Source organism: Telopea speciosissima, chromosome 5 (assembly GCF_018873765.1).
Source record: "Telopea speciosissima isolate NSW1024214 ecotype Mountain lineage chromosome 5, Tspe_v1, whole genome shotgun sequence".
In the NCBI taxonomy this organism is placed as follows: domain Eukaryota; kingdom Viridiplantae; phylum Streptophyta; class Magnoliopsida; order Proteales; family Proteaceae; genus Telopea; species Telopea speciosissima.
This window is the reverse complement of record NC_057920.1, coordinates 26,906,665-26,924,273: the sequence shown is the minus strand read 5'-3', so window position 1 is coordinate 26,924,273 and position 17,609 is coordinate 26,906,665. Positions and strand designations below refer to the sequence as shown.

The 17,609-nt window shown below is 40.9% G+C and overlaps 1 protein-coding gene across 3 annotated transcripts in view; it reads right to left on the bottom strand.

Moving 5' to 3' along the window:
• The window catches only part of LOC122662560 (probable starch synthase 4, chloroplastic/amyloplastic), a 171,061-nt gene that overhangs the window by 113,343 nt on the left and 40,109 nt on the right, over window positions 1-17,609 (bottom strand). For all 3 annotated transcript variants that reach the window (XM_043858224.1, XM_043858223.1, XM_043858225.1), the window contains exon 7: window positions 14,878-14,960. In XM_043858224.1, coding sequence (XP_043714159.1) covers window positions 14,878-14,960 — 83 coding nt within the window. The remainder of the gene's footprint in view (window positions 1-14,877; window positions 14,961-17,609) is intronic.

Below are 17,609 nucleotides of genomic sequence, written 5' to 3'. Positions count from 1 at the left end.
AGGAGGAACTTCAAGGGGAGGAAACACAAACACATCTTCACTAGAACTAGAACTCTCCCCCTGAAGATGTGGGGATGGATAATAGGAAAGACTCTCATGAAAAACCACATCCATACTGACCAGAGTACGACGGGAAGGAGGATGGTAACACTTATAACCTTTCGGGTTAGAGAGTAACCTAAAAAAATACACCGCAGCCCACAAGGTTCAAGTTTGCCATGAGATTTTGTTTCTCTGGCATAGTACACACAACCAAACACTTTGGAAGGAACCACAAAGGTGGAATTCCAAATGTCAGCCGGACTGCAGGAGTCAAGAAACATGGGAAGGCAACCAATTAATAAGATAGGTTGCAGTAAGAACAGCATCCCCCCAATATTGGGAGGGAACATGGTGCGAAAACATCAATGCCTTGGCTACTTCCAACAAGTGTCGGTTCTTCCTTTCAGCCATACCATTTTGGACTGCGGTATCAACACAACTAGTCTTGTGAACAATCCCATGATCAGTAAAATACTTTTGAAATTGATTTTCCCAATACTCGGTGCCATTATCACTTCTCAAAACCTTGAGAGTAGCCTGGAACTGAGTTTGAACCATTTTATGAAAATGCTGAAAACAAGTAAAAACTTGACTTTTGGTGCGCATAAGATAAACCCATGTGTGTCTAGAATGACAATCAATAAAAGAAACAAACCAACGATGATAAGAAAGTGAAGTTTTACGACTAGGGCCCAAACATCAGAATGCACCAATTGAAAAAGTGAAGAACTCCTTTTATTTGAAATGGAATAAGTTGAACATGTCTGTTTGGCCAGAACACAAGCCTCACAAAAAAAAATCGGTCTTATCACTTTTTTTGACCAAAGTAGGAAATAAAGATGCTAAAATCCCTATTGGAGGATTACCTAATCTAGAGTGTCATTGGTAAATTTCAGAAGAGACTAAGGAGTTCTGATGTGGAGATGGTAATTGGGCTGGAATGAGACGACCATCATCAAGCATGTACAAGCCACCATGCACTTTACCTAATCCAATCGTCTTGCCAAAGGCCAGATCTTAAAAAACACAATGGGAAGGAAAAAAAGTTAATTTGCAGTTAAGATCACGAGTAATACTACTAATAGAAAGTAGGTTAGTAGTAAAATTAGGAATATGCAAAACAGAAGACAAAGGAAGAGAGGAAGTGCAGTTGATGATTCCTTTTCCAGAGATGGAAGAAAGGGAACCATCAGCTATTCTGACTTTGGCTTTCCCAAAAGTGGTAGAATAACGATGGAAGAGGCTAGAGGACCCGGTCATGTGATCTGTAGCTCTACAATCAATGATCCAAGGATGGGAAGCTACTGAAGCATAATGACCACTAAATGAAATACCTTTTTTTTTTTTTTTACCCCGAATATTCCGTGGGACCCAGGGACGGCCCCTAAGCTTTATTGATCAAAAAAGTTAATAGAAATTACACGAGGGGGGCATAACCACCTTACCCCTTCCCAAAGTACACAGTACTCTCCACTCCTTTCCTCTCTTACCCGCCCATACATTTTAGGAAATGACCGAAGAAACAAAACCATCCTAGACATATCTAGGTTTGTAGCACGGGAAAGCCTAATCTATCCTCCCATAGAATTCTACGAAGCTCCCTTAGTAGCTCACTTACTTCCTGAAGCATTATGCTCGAGAGCACTTGACATGCTATAGTTACAAGATGATCTGTTGCCCTGTTGCTCTCCCTGTATGCGAAGCCTATAGTTGCCCTTACCATATTGCAAAGCTGGTTAATTTCTTTAAATAAATACCAACCCCTCCATAGGGAACATTTTTCTTTATTCGCCATTAGTGCTATCAAAGCAGAGTCTGTGTTAACCTCTACATCCGACAGGCCTAAATCCACACACCACTGTAGCCCATCTCGCAAAGCTCGCAATTCTGCAATCGAATTCGTACACTCTCCATAAAAATTTGCAAAGGTCAGTATCATCTTTCCCTCCTTGTCTCTTACAATTCCCCCCTCCCCCAATCCCAAGGTTACCCTTGCTTGCTCCATCAACATTGAGCTTAAATGAAACAAATGGGGGGCACCAATAGACTGGTTTAGGCCTCAAGGCTCTCCCTGCCTTACTTTTGATCCCATAACACTCTAGAATTAAATCTTCCCTGGCATTTTTATTGTGCTTGAGATTTGTAGGGAGACAAAGGCTACTTACCCACCTTTTAACCATCAAAATTATTGTCCCTGTGGTTCTAGCTTCTCCGCCATGCCTGCGGTTATTTCTTTCACGCCATAGCTCCCAAATGATCAAAGAGGGGATAAGTCCCATTATAAAACCGCACAGTTTAGTTTTGCTTGCTAATCCCTGCCATTGGCGCAGCCTGCTTCTAGCGTCCTTGGCCTGTACCAATATAATGTCAAAAATAAGAGCAAAATGAGACCATACCTTATTCGCCATTACCCCCTCCACCAGGCAATGATTCATCGATTCAACTCTTGGGCTTCCGCAGCACATGTACTTAGAGGCCAAAGGGATGCCCAAAGACATCAAAGCATCGTCTGAGGGAATACTTCCATTGAAAACCTGCCAAGTGAAGTAGCCTATCTTGGTTGGTAAAGATTGGTTCCAAGACAATTGAGCATAGGAAACACGAGGCGATTGAGCTCTGATCTCATTCCAAATATTCTTGGCCGAGAAGTGCCCATCACTGGTTGGGGTCCATATCAGCCTGTCTTCTATTTTCCAATTTGCGATGCTTTCCCTGATGGCAACATTATCAATTCTATTCAAAATATCCATATTCCAGCCCCCAATAGCCACCTCTTTAATTGTCACTGTGGTGTCCACCTGCAAAGCATTATCAACCATGTCAATGAGGGGATAGTTCTCAACCCAGTTATCCAGCCAGAAGTTGGCATTCCCCTTGTTAACCAACCATCTTGAGCGAGCTAGAAGGAATTCCTTAAACACGAGGGTATTTCTCCAGGACTTCGACCCTATCCTCATTTGTTCACATAGAACCCAATGGGAACCTTTAAAAAACTTTGCTTTGAAGAACCGGCTCCACAAGGAATTCTCTGAAATAATACGCCATAGACCCTTTAATCTCAAAGATAGGCCTATTTCCTCTAGCCTTCTGATTCCCAAACCCCCTTCATTCATCGGTCTGCACACCTTGTTCCAACTTACCCAGTGATGGCGCTTTCCCCATTCAGAGTGTCCCCAAAGAAAGTCCGCACATATCCTTGAGAAAGCCTTAACAACGGTTTTGGGTAGTGACAATGTTGAGATCACATGAATTGGCATTGAAGCTAACACATGCTTGAGCAAAGTGACTCTTCCCCCTGCCGAAAGTAGCATACCCTTCCACCCCGCTACTTTAGCCCTTTGCCAAGTAGGTCATCAAAATAGCTCACCTTTAGCCTTCCTGTGAATAGTGGCGCCCCTAGATAGGTCAAAGGAAGAAATCTTCTTGAGAAACCAGTTAATCCCCCTACCAAAGCAGCCCTGGCCTCGGATGCTTTAGCTCCTATGACAAAGCAGCTCTTCTGTTTGTTTACCTGCTGCTCAGACGACCCTTCATATCTGTTTATAAGGCCAAGGATTTATTTAAGAGATCTTTTCTGCCCCTTAGTGAAAATGATAGTGTCATCTGCAAATAAGGAATGTGTCACACCCGGGCATCCCCTGGGGAGCTGGAAAAAATCTGCCCTGCCTTCAGCAAAAAAAAATTTCAATCCTCTATTGAGCACCTCCTCTCCAAGAATGAACAAAGCAGGGGAGAGGGGATCCCCCTACCTCAACCCTCTCGTAGATTTAAAGTAACCTGTGGGCAGCCCCCCCCCCCCCCCACACAACAGAAAACCAACAGTTTTCCATAATCTTTTTAATTAGCACCACCCATTCAATTGAGAAACCAAATCTGTCCAGTACTGCATACAAGAAGCCCCACTCCATCCGATCATAAGCCTTGGCCATGTCTAGCTTAAGAAGAACATTTCCCCCTCTTGTACCTCTGTTCAGGTCCTGTACAACCTCCTGCACCAAAGCAATGCTGTCATGGATGCTCCTACCTTGGACAAAAGCCCCCTACTCCTCTGCAATCAAATCTGGTAACAGAGTAGCCAGTCTATTAGTAAAAATTTCGCAATAATCTTGAAAGAGAAGTTGCAGAGACTGATAGGCCTGAAGTCAGCCATAGACTCTGGGTTGTCCTTCTTAGGGATGAGGACCAGATTTGCAGAGGTGTAGCTTCTGGGCAGAAAACCCCCTTGTGAAAAAGTCTTTAACCGCAGCCCAAGTGTCCCGCCCAAACCGTCTCCCAGCATGAGGAGAAAAAATATCCTGAGAAACCATCTGGCCCAAGGGCACTATCGCAAGACAAGGAGAACACAGCATCTTTCACCTCCTCCAATGTGGGTACCTTAACTAGGTTTGTATTTATCTCAGGGGTAACGACCTGGGGGATGCAGTCCAGCAGGGCTTCATCAATCACACCCCCTGGGATGCAAATAATTCAGAAAAGTACCTCACGGCCTCTTCCTTGATGTCTTCAGGATCTTCCAACCACACCACATCCGCTGATTTTATTCTCTTGATTACAGCCTTTCGTCTTCGGATCTGGACCGAGCAAAGTTTGAACCTGAAGGAGTAGGTGAATTGACAGTAGTTGATGTAGTAGAGGCAGCAACAGCGGAAGACTTGAGCACACGTAGGAATGCCTGTAGATCCTCCTGAGATAGGCCAGTGTCAGTAGTAGGGGCTGTAGCAACAGACTCAAAGTGATGGGCCTTCTTGCTTGGTTTCTTCTTGGCAGCCTGTTTGGCTTCAAAGTCAGCTGGTTTCCCGTGAAGTTTCCAACATTTATCCTTGGTGTGGTAGGGCTTATTACAATGCTCATAAGTGACAATGCCCTTGGTAGAACCATCACCAGAAGGGGAGGAACCAGCAGGCATAGGAACAGCCATGGAAGCTGTTTGGAGAGCTGATCTCTCAATAAGTGGAGGATGGAGCATGGCAGCCCTACTGTTCTCTTCAGAGGAGACCAAGGCATAGGATCGTTCAAGTGTGGGAAAAGGAGAGTGGCCTAACACTTGAACTCTAATCTGATCATAATCCACATTTAATCCAGCCAAGAAGTCATAGACCCGTGTCTTGTCAACATGCTTCTTGTAAGACGCAATATCACCAGGAATGGAAGGATGGTAATCAAAAAAATGGTCCAACTGTTGCCAAAGGCTGCGAAGAGTAGCATAGTACTTGGAGACAGTCAATTCCCCCCGAGTGGTATGAAGGACCTTCTTCCGGAGTTCATAAACCTGGGCATCATTGCCAAGCTGTCCATATGTTTCCTTGCAGGCAGACCATATCTGGGCAGCATTATCAATAAGAAGAAATCCACCCGCAAGGTCTGATTGCATGGAGCCAATCAGATAGACATGAGGATACCATTATTGGAGATCCACTTGTTCAGAGAAGGGCCAGCTTCAGTTGGCATAACAGTAGTGCCATCAATATGGCCAGTAAGCCCACGGCCAGCAGTGGCAAAGTAGGCAGAGCGAGACCATATCAGGTAATTGCTCCCATCCAATTTGATAGGATTAGGAAGAAGATCACGGGCGTCATTCCTACTGTACCCATCAGCAGCTAAAGTGCCAGTAGAGACTTCAGAGTCACCCATTATGCAGCAGAAAAAATCAAATTGCAGAGAGGGGTTGTGGTGATGAGAAACCCAATAAAAACTCCAAGATAAGGGCTGAATATTAGAGGGCAGACCTCTTTAAATATAAGAAGAGTTGTCTCCAAAAACCAGCAGTAACTGACAATGAAATCCTATAGATCGACTTTTTTAGGGTTTTGAAAAAACCCTGATTTTGGTGAAACCGATGGAGGGCAGATTGCAGACAAAAAACCACCAGAAGGAGCTGAAACTTGGATCAAGTGTGGTTCTAAGAGTACTGAATTACTCCTCCAAAAATCAGCATCAACAAAGAATCACAAAGCCAAGATCGATATTTGCAGGGTTTTGAAAAAAACCAATAGGAGAGCAAAATCGATCAAGGAGAGGAGCCACAATACGGCAGGAGATAGAACCTTATCCAATATAAATCTGTTGTAGTCTTGTGCCTCAATAATGTGGAGAGATCCTTTGGCAGTGTAGATGAATCAGTCCAAGAACTTGAAGTCTTCAAATATCGCAGGCAGTATACAAGCTTCTATCGATCTAAAACATTTTTCATAACATGAATGAGGTGATGGAGGGCAGCTACTGGATCTGTAGATCACGTCATCAGTGCTGCCCTAGTGGAAGGATGAAGAACAAGGGGAAAGAGAGGGGTAATCAAGAATGGAAGGAGAGGGAACTGCCCTAATTCGAAACCTGCTCTGATACCATGTTAGCAGACCTGAATTAGAGCGTAATTGCTTGAATGATCAATATGATCAACCAAGCATTGTATTTATAATATGAGAGTGTTGGCAAAATCGTGGGTTAGAAAGAGAGAATGAGAGAATGGAATGACTTAGATTCATTGATAGGTAAGCCCCTCTATTTATAATAGAGGGGAAAGTTACAAAGGGACTGAAATAGGCGATGTGGGACTAAAACCCACATAGCCGACTTAAACTTAATAAAATAAGAATAAAATTACCCCAAAAGGACCAGAATACCCTCACAGTATTCTGGATTACATATTTCAACACTCCCCCTCAAGCTGGATTATACAAATAAGTAAAGAAAGAAGATCCAGCTTGAACTAAAAAGAAAAAAAGAACTCCATAATAATGCAAACACTCCCCCTCAAGTTGGCGCATATAAGGTACTAATGCCCAACTTTAACAAAATGGGAAGAAACTAAGTTGCAACAAAATCCAGCTTAACAGATGAATGTAGCTCCCAAATAAACCTTTAAGAACTTGAAAAATAGATCTTCAAAACCTGGGCAGACTTGATCAGCAAACTTTCACCAATCTTCAACAACTGTCCAGTGATGAATCTCTGACTGATAATCTTGGAGATAAGCAACCAGGGCAGCAAGCAGCGGAAACAAATAAATCAGGCAGCAAAAATGATCAACCCAACTGTAGAACCTCATATAGGCAGGCAATAACCAAACATCTTCAATGCTTTAATACTTCAATCTCCCCCTTAAGGCAAACTCAACCCAATAACAAAGGAGATACCCAATGGCAATGGTGGAAACTCTGATCTTCTATGTTTTGCACCAAGTGTTCCTGCAAGTTCTGCTTCTACAATGTCTGCAGGTGTATTGTACATAATCTCCCCCTCACGTGTAGTTAGTACACTCACGTGTAGTAGTACACGTGGACATAACAGAGATGATGTAAGTGATAGGGCAAAAGCATAATATTCCAGAATTTTCCAAAAAATGTGCCAAGGGTAATGGAAAAGGAAGAAATGGCATATTAAAGAATACCATTATCGTTCAAAGTGGTTATGGGTATATGCCAAAGGTATGTTTTGGGAGGTGGTGAAGTGAACAGAGCAGTGGGATAATGAATTACAGAGTAAAACAATGCAACATAAAAAATTTCAACCATCTTCAAATGATCAAACAAACACTTTTGATGGAAACTCCTGCAGAGGAGAAACTCCTAACTCCAATATTCAAATCTAATAAGTATACATATCTGATTTGAAGTAAGGAAAAGCTCCAATCTTCAAGGCTTGATCAATCTTCAAACAAGGAAGAACAAGTGTGCAAAAACTCTAATGTATAAACTCCCACATGCGAAATAGGACTAACGAAGATATCTGGACAGCAATTGATGTAAGAAGCTTCAACAAAAAACTTGGATCAGATCTGAATTAGTGAACAATGCTAGGATCAAGCTCCAAAATAAGCCGGATATGAACCAGAAAAGCATCACATAACTGAATAGGTTCGTAGTTGCAACCAATAACCTTGGAACACATTGTTGTAATCCCAAATAAGCTGATCTCCAGGGTAGTAGATTCAAGTCTTCAATAATGAAAGAAATTTGATCTCCAATAGTAGGATACTCAGTCTCAATAATAGGGCAGCAGTAGTCCACATAAAGGTAGCAATAACAGAAGCTAATCAATAGAACCAGTAAGGTATGTAGTAAAGCTCAATAGAACCAGTAAATTTAAGATAAATAATCCGACAGATCCATAGGTAGTTGAAGCAGCCATCCATATAGGAACCAATAAAAAATAGGTTGATAATTGAAGAAATCGAGCCATAAGTGTGAACCTGAATTTTTTTCAAAAAAACCTCCAAGAATGATGTTGAAATTTGGGTTGAATACTCCTTTGATATGTATAAGACTCTCCTCAAAAAATTAGCTTGATATGACAACCCTAACCCTAAAATCGATTTTTGTCAGATCGATTAGGGGAAGGAGACTTCAAAAATCTGTTGATGCTTGTCAAAGTGTGATAATTTCTTGGCATAAATGTTGTCCACAGCTGCTAGAATGGAACTCCAATATGAACACCCAATCTCTTGTAGGAATTGAGACTTAATCTTCAAGTGGGAGAAACACCAAAAAGTGCAGAAAAAATAGGGCAGCAGCTATCTTAGGTAAAATACTTCTTTAAGCCATGAATAATTGAAGTAGATTGCCTCTCTTGATGGTAGAAACACCTTCAAAACTCTAGAAGCAGCAGGTAACCTTAACCCAAAAAATCGATTAATGTCAGGGTTTTGGAAAACCCTGAAAAATAGAGATCGATTGGGGAGGGGTCTTCTAGAAAACTTGGATAGGTGCAAGATTGAGGTTGAGTGGTCCTAGTAATGGAAGTAATCAGCCCTCCAAAAATCAGCTAAAGCTGAAACCTGTAACCCTAATTTCGATTGGAGTGAGGGTATTGTCAGGGTTTTTAGCAGGTTAAGAAAGTTTTTGTTGTAGAAACAAATCCAGCCATAAAAAAGGGTCCAAACTTAGGTCGAATAGGGTTTGTAGTAGTAGGGAATCACCCCCAAAAAATCAGCTGCATCTGAAAAGGGAAACCCTAAAATCGATTGGAGTCAGGGTTTTGAAAAACCCTGACAAGTTGAGATCGATTAGGGTAGGGGCTCGAAAGGTTAATGAATGATGGAGAAATAGAAAAAAAGGGAAGGAGGTCATTTAAATAGGGTAGGAAGGTGCTGGAAAAGAGAACAAAGGGAGCTCCAATGGTGGAAGGTCAGCCTTCAATAGTGATAGGAAGTTGATCTCCAAAAAATTCTGGAAAGGTCCAATTCGCAAAGATGGTTCCAGCAGAATTTTAATTGAAAAAAGATATTGAATGGAGTAGGGCAGCAACTAAATCATTGGTTAAGGTTTTTACCTCATTAGTGCTACCCCCTTACAAGGATGAGAAGAAGAAAACCAGAAGAAGGAGAAGCCGAGCAAAAGAGAAGGAAGAAGTTGATTGACGAGAAGAAGGTGGGTTTTTCCTTTCTTTCTAACCTAGATCAGACATGCTCTGATATCATGTAGAAACCGCTTCCTCTAAAAGGTCGGCCTTTTAGAGGAAGCGGTTCCAACAGAGAGAATACATACTAATGACCAAAGTACCCCTAGTACAGCCGACTTAACTAGGAGGTACAAAGAAGAAAAAATTACAACTGTAAGAATACCCACGCTAGGGGTATTCTGGTGTACACAATTCAACAAAGAGGGAAATTAAAAAGGAATTGGAATTTCTACTAAGGTGTTAGCTTGGGTTCTTGAGGAAAGCTTATACACAAGTACTTTTGTACGCAGATGCTTACTATGTTAAGAAAAGGTGAGGGATCATGGTTATGTATATGTTCGTAAGAACGAATTTTGTGAGAGGAATATGGTTATGAATTGATGTATGATTACTATGTATTAATGATTTGAATGAATGCAAGGAATGAACATGGTGAAATTGTGAAACCCGCAAAAATTTGAACTTTTGGAACCTGTGTGATTTCAGGTTCTGGTTCAATATTGCCCATACTAGCCTCTATGTTGTGAGCTGCCCCGGTTGAAAATTCAGACCAATCTCGAGACTTGCCTATAAAGGCATTCCGATCAGCCAAGTAACTTAGTCTCTAATGAATCTGAGGTATCTAGCGGAAGACAACACATTAGCTTGGCATGTTGGATTAATAGCCTGTGAAACCTCACTCTATTCTTGACCGGCTTGTAGATGAGAAACCCTTCTTGTATGTTTATATATGGTAATTTTTATTTAAATAGTATATAGGGGCAGATTAGTAATTTACCTCTGTGGGACCCACATCCCTGGTGTGTAATAATACATTTAATTCTATAAAATCAGGTTGGAGAATTAATTTTCAAAAACTGTTTTTACTTAACTAAGCAAACAAGCCTTAGTTAAGGCTTAGTATATAAACAAAACTTATCTCTAATTTCATTATCCTACCATCTAAAGAGACTGAAATCGTTCCAGCATAGAGAGCCTTAGAGAAAATGGGAGAAAAGAGAAGAAGAAGAAGGGAAAGGAGGGCTTGCCTTGGAGTCTTTGATCTTGGAGTTGAGTTGGAAGCTTGGAGACCTCCATTAAAGACCTTGGAACATAAAAGCAAGGCTGCCATCTATCAATTCTTACTGCTGTAACAGGTAGGCCATGAATCCCTGCTGTACTCTTCCCCTTCCTCTCTTTTCTCTTATCCCTAATTAGGTCTTAAACCCAATTCAACCTTTAAACCATAGATTAGCTTGGAAATGGACCAAACCTTATATATTACCTTTGAAATTAGACCAATTATGGTTCTGGTTGTGATGTAACCTGTATATTACATGTTAATTTTTCAATTCACAACTGAATTATGTAATCCATTAACCCTAGATTGATAAATTAGGTAAACTAACCAAAATCCCCAAATTAATGAATGATTTTGAGTTTAATATACACAAAACCACTTACCCATATTGGAATTACCCAAAAACCTGAAATTGGGTACATGCATGTGAAGATCCATACATTTAGAACAAAACCCCCAAATCTGTCTTTTGGATCGGATGCTGTTGCAGGCCTACAACCGGTTGACCGGTTGGATCAAAGTCTAAATCCGGTTCACTATTTTGTGATGGTTTTGAACCTAACTGCTAGGGGTTTGACCTAGGGTTTCTTCTATGTCTAATTTATGTTATTTAATGTCTATATAGGGCTGTTTTCTCTCTTTTTGGTGAGGTCTATATTGGAGTTTGGATCCCTGTTGTCTAGTTAGTTCTCCAACTCAGGTAAGAGGATTTTGATTTAATTTCAGTGTGTTTGTTGTATTAATTTCTATTTGTTAATATTGCCATGTCATGCATCATGATAATGCTTTGATCATATAGTTTTATAGTTTTTTCCTTCTTTGCATTAGATGATGCATGTTATTAGGATGCATTATATGATGCATATACATGAAATTACTTATGTTCTTGAGTTGATGTTGCTATTACTATTGCTGAATAGAATTACTTTACTATCTTATATTGATTCATATGCCATCATGTTAGTATGCACTAGGTTAGGATTGGCAGAAACCCAGTGCTACGACCCTTACCAACAGGGGTTGAGGTGTTGGATAACCCGTGGTAGGTCCGAAGGATAAATTCCGAAATGCCATGCACTGTCCCATGTTAGCGATCCGCTCCGCTGTGGGAACAAACAGTAGGGTTAGTCATTGGGGGTCTGCTGGGGTCCGATGTGTTCATTCCGGAGCTGGCGGATTTTCACCCGTAATAGAATGGTTTCGCTCAGGTAACCGACGTCTGGTTATGTGTTTCCGGGACCGAGGCTAGCATTCTATTACAATAGCACTTATACCTCATGAGACTTAGTACTGTTACTAGAAGCATTCTTAGTTCTAGGTCATTCATCATGGACTATTTGCACTTGCTTGTGTGTTTCCCTTACTGGGCTCAGTGGAGCTCACCCCTGTGGATATCCTTATTTTTCAGATGACTCAATTACTTTTGGTGGTAGCTTTGTGGCGTTGGAGTATGAAGTGCACAATGCTTCATGCGCACGTGATGATTGCGCATTCTCTTGATCTTGGCCTAACAGTCCAGGCTATCTCCCTACTCTTTTATGTTTATAACACTTTGTATAATTATATTATGGTTCTTGTATAGTTTTACCTTGTGGTACTTTTGAGAACTATATAGTTGTATCACAAACTTTATCCTTTATATAAATGAAATATTACTTAGACTTCTCTTATTACTGATGTTACCTCTATTATTTAAATTGTTTCCGCTGCCTTTGATTACTGTATTTGTGAGATATGTTTGTAAATAGGGTACTGCACTTGCGATCCTAGGGGATTGGTTGGATGTCAGAGACATCCAGTCACACTTGGCCCTTATAAACCGGGCTGGGGTGTGACAGAAATGATAGGAATGTATACGATATGTTTGTATGAAATGAAATTAGAATAACAAAGAAATGATGTTCGTATAGCAGTATGTATATGGAATGATATGTTTAGTACTATTAAGTATGATGTATTGAATCATTGATTAGGTGAGGGAATATATACTGTAATGTATACGCTGGTTGATTGAATGTTGATATGTGTTAACTGTACAGTGGCATAAGTATGATTATTATGAGTTTAATGATAGAAATGATACATGTTAAGATAAGCTGATTCATATATTAAGTAATAAGGCATGATGCTTTCATATGGAAATGAATACGTAAAAAGGGCGTACCCAGTGCACAAGGCTCCCGCCACTGCGAGGTCTGGGGAGGGTCGTAAGCAGTCTTACCCTTGCTTTTGCAGAGAGGCTGTTTTCAGACTCGAACCCGTGACCTCTTGGTCACAATGGAAATGAATACGTATATGAATAAAGTGGGAAATGATTAAATGAATGCAAAGTATGGACATGTACAAATGAAATGAATGTGATGTGATACGTTTATATGAAAAGAAATAGAAGTAATAAAGAGATGAACGTAGAACCCTTTGTGATTGCCATCCCCTTCTAGTAGGGGAATAGGTACTGGATGAGGGAAGATGCAATACGTAATACGTGATACGACTGGTTATAGTCCTCCCCAGTGCTTCGGTGACTGGAATAAGGAGTAGACCAATAACTAGAGTCAGAGACAGTAAGTTATACGGGTGATTTATATGCTCATTTTACAGATGAGAAGGTAGGAGAGTGTGTGTGTGCGTATATACTGAACAATATACAAATGGATGTTTGTGCATCTGGTGCATAAACTTGAGAAATAGGGTTTTGTTTGTAAGAATGTATAGGATATGTCCGAGAAGTAAGACTGGTGATCTAATGGATAAGGGATAGTATCAGCGATTGGTTGGAAAGCTGATTTACCTATCCCATACTCGCCCTGATATTGCCTTTGTTGTTAGTCTAGTAAGCCAGTATATGCATAATCCTCACTCCTCACACTCAGAAGTTGTGGTCCGGATCTTACGCTACCTAAAGTCTGCACCAAGAAAGGGAATCCTCCTCTCTGCTCATAGTCATTTTTACAAGTTAAGGCCTTTACCGATGCTGATTGGGCCAGCTCTCTAGATGATCGACGATCTACCACTGGTTATGGTACTTTTGGGGGAGGCAACCTGGTTACTTGGAGGAGTAAGAAGTAGGCAGTTGTTGATTGGTCCAGTGCTAAAGTCGAACTTCGTGCCATGTCTCATGACATCTATGAGTTAATGTGGCTTCAAGGTCTCTTGAAAGATCTGGAACTTCCTGTTTCCCCTCCTATAATGCTTTATTGGGGCAGCAAGTCCGCAATTAGTATTGCTAACAATTCAATCCAGCAGATTCGTACCAAGCATGTGGAGATAGATCGTCATTTCATCAAAGAAAAGTTAGATCAAGGACTGATTTGAATTTGTAAAATCTGGAGATCAGTTAGCAGATGTTTTTACAAAAGGGTTAAGTAGTAAGTTGTTTCATCCTATAGAGTGCAAGTTGGGAATGTGTGACATCTATGCACTAACTTGAGGGGGAGTGTTGTAATGTGGGTGTAATATGGGTATAAGGGTAAATCTGTCCATAGGGGCATTATTGTATATGTCACTATTATAAATAAAGTAGGACTGTCTCATAGGCAGTCTAATCATTCCTCTCAATCAAACAAAAGGTTTCATCGGCAGAATCAGCCCCCCCCCCACCCGGAGAAAGATTTCATCCCTTAGTAGTAAAGGTGGGGTGAAAACAACAACTAATGCTCTTTCTCCATCGTCGAATATGGATACGAACTTTTTAGTCAAAATAACTAGTATTTTTTGAAACCCGATTTTATTCACAAAGGTCAATATTTCTGCCTTCATATAATTTCTTAATGATAAATAGCATTAGCCAAGTCCTCTACCTTTTCCCTGACAATCATCTCCTGCTAAGATGAAACCCGACTATTCTCTTCCGCAGAATTTGGGTTCTGGGTCTCAAAATCTGGTCCTTCTTCTTCTCCACATCCCTAAAAGAATACTTATTCCATTGTTCAGTTTCTCCTTCAACACTTCAAACTTCCAACCAATCCAGTAGGGCAGTAGAAAATAAGAGGAATTGTCACTCATAACAAATTTCATCTAAATAGAAGATAACAAATCCCAGGGGAAACATCTTTGTGTAACTGCCACTAGGAACCTGGAAGTATGCCAAGGCAATTTACTAGTCTTTAGGTTTAAGTAGAAACTGGGTCAGATCAACAACTTCCACTCATTCTTCGGCAAAACAATTTGTACAGACAATGGTAGTACATATATGGTTTCTTCACTAAACTTTTTAAAATTTTTTTTTTTTACTTCTGAAATAAATTTAACTTGCAAAAGCCAATTTTTGAACTAAGCAGTAATCATTTGCACTTGAGAGTGGGACAAACAATGAACCAAAGCAAATACAGCTAGACTGATTAAGATCCAGAAATAGAAAAATTTATGATGCTACTTACACAACTGCATTACTGTAAACAATTCCACCCTTCAATAAACTCAATCTCTCAGGATTATGGCCAATGGTTCGATCATCAATTGCCTGCCATGAACAAATATATAGATAGCATGGTCACGAGATGTCGACGGAGCAAAAAAGGTGGAATGTTTGGTCAGAGATATCAAGTAAAATAAGAATCAGAACAGAAAGATGCAAATGGTAGTTGTATAGATTAGATGGTAACAATAGGTATGTTTTTTTTTTATTTTTACCCCGAACTTATCTGGGACCCAGGCCAGCCCCTAGAAATTTATTAGAATCATAAAAACAAATAAAGAATACACGGGGGGGACATTCCACCTTACCCCTAACCCAAAGTGCAGACGCACTCAAAACCACGAAAAGACAACCAACACCCACAAGGGATTAAGCTCTCAGAACGGGCAGACTTGCCCTGTCCTCACGAAGAATAGACTGTATCTCTCCCTCGGGGATGCACCCTCGCTGGAAAACGGCAGAATGCCCTGTATTACAAGCTAGATTGGCAAACCAGTCCGCAGCTCTATTGCTTTCCTTGAAAGCGAAAGTCACAAAAGCACGAAGGGACGAAATCAAGGCAACCACCTCACTAAACCAATACCAGCCCTGCCATAGAGAACACTTCCTCTGGTTAACCATCCTGACCGTGGCAGCAGAATCTGAGTTGACAACAACATCAAGAAAACCCAACCCCTGACACAAGAGCAGACCATCCCTAAGCGCCCGGAGCTCTGCAACAATAGGTATGTCTTGAACTCCAAAATGTAGAGATAAATAAGTTGAGTAAAGCATCAAGTGATCTCTTGTTCTCAGCAAATGGTAATAGCAACGAACTTTCTTCCTGTCAGCTTCCCTAATCCAAGACTACTCTATCCGCCTGCAACTTATCTTCTGCCATGTGAAGTTCTATTCTTTTGACAGCTGCTTCCACACAAAAAACACTTATTGATGTGTAAATAGCAGTGATTTAGACTAAGAAAAGAGAAAAAAGAGAGAAGAAGAAGAGAGGGGAGAGAAGAATGAGCTGCAACAGTTTAGGGAGAATACTTGATCGTATTATTCTCCCCTCAATCTTATAAATATAATAGGGCAATTAAAATTACAAAGTCACAACCAAAATACCCAAAACATCCTCACTTAAGCCATTCTCGGTATGAGCACCAGGCGCTAATACCGAGAGGAATATCACGACTTGTCAAGTTGGAGCATAGATGTTAATCATGCCCAGCTTGTTACAAATATAATCGATCCTCACACTCCCCAAGGACTTGGTAAAAACATCAGCAAGTTGTTCTCCTGTGCGAACATGCTGTGGAGCAATAAGACCTTCTTGTAGTTTTTTTCGAACAAAATGACAATCAACCTCTATGTGTTTTGTCCTTTCATGGAACACAGGGTTGGAAGCAATATGGATAGCAGCTTGATTGTCACACCATAACTGTGTAGGAGTTTTGTCTTCGAACTTTAATTCAGCCAACAGCTGCTTCATCCACATCAATTCACAAGTAACTTGGGCCATAGCCCGTTACTCTGACTCTGCACTTGATCTGGCTACTACTGGCTGCTTCTTGCTCTTCCAAGACACCAAGTTTCCTCTCACAAAGACACAATATCCAGTAGTAGACCTCCTATCTACGGGAGACCTTGCCCAATCAGCATCACAAAATCCCTCAACACGTCAATGACCATGATCAGTGTAGAGTAGACCACGGCCTGGAGCCTTCTTGAAGTACCTCAAAATCCGAATCACAACATCCCAATATGATGTCCTGGGAGAGGACAGAAATTGACTCACTACGCTGACCGGAAAGGCAGTGTATGGCATGTCACAGTGAGATAATTCAATTTACCAACAAGTTTTGATATTTTTCCGGATCATCAAGAATATCACCACTGTCACTTGTCAACTTTAAATTCGGGTCCATTGGAGTATCCAAAGGTTTAGACCCAAGCATACCTGTTTCTGTGAGCAGATCAAGAACATATTTTCTCAGAGAAAGAGAAATACCCTTGCTAGACTGTGCAACCTCAACCCCAAGGAAATACTTCAGCTTACCAAGATCCTTGGTTTGAAATTTATGTTGCAAATGTACTTTCAGCTGTTGAATGCCTTCAACATCGTCACCGGTAATGACTATATCACCCACATATACCACCAAAAATATCCTACTAGCCTTGCTTTGCCGGTAGAACACCAAATGATCACTGCTACACCAAGTGAGCCCAAACTCTAAAACCACATCAGAAAATCTCCCAAACCAGGCTCTAGGAGACTGTTTCAGACCATATAACGACTTTTTGAGTTTGCAAACGAGACCAAACTCCCCTTCAGCAACAAACCCAAGAGGTTGCTCCATATAGACTTCCTCAAGGAGATCGCCATGAAGAAAGCCATTCTTCACATCCAACTGATAAAGAGACCAGTGATGGGAAGCTGCAAGAGAGATCAAGAGGTAAATAGAGGCACGTTTGGCCACCAAGGAAAACGTGTCAAGATAATCCACCCCATAGACTTGAGTATAACCCTTTGCAACCAAGTGTGCCTTCAAACGGGCAAAGGAACCATTAGGATTGACCTTCACAACAAACATCAATCGACAAGCAACAACCTTTTTATCAGCAGGTACAGGACCAAATCCAAGTACGATTTTCAGCCAAAGCAGTTAATTCCTTCTCCATAGTTATCCTCCAGCCAGAATGAGATAATGCTTC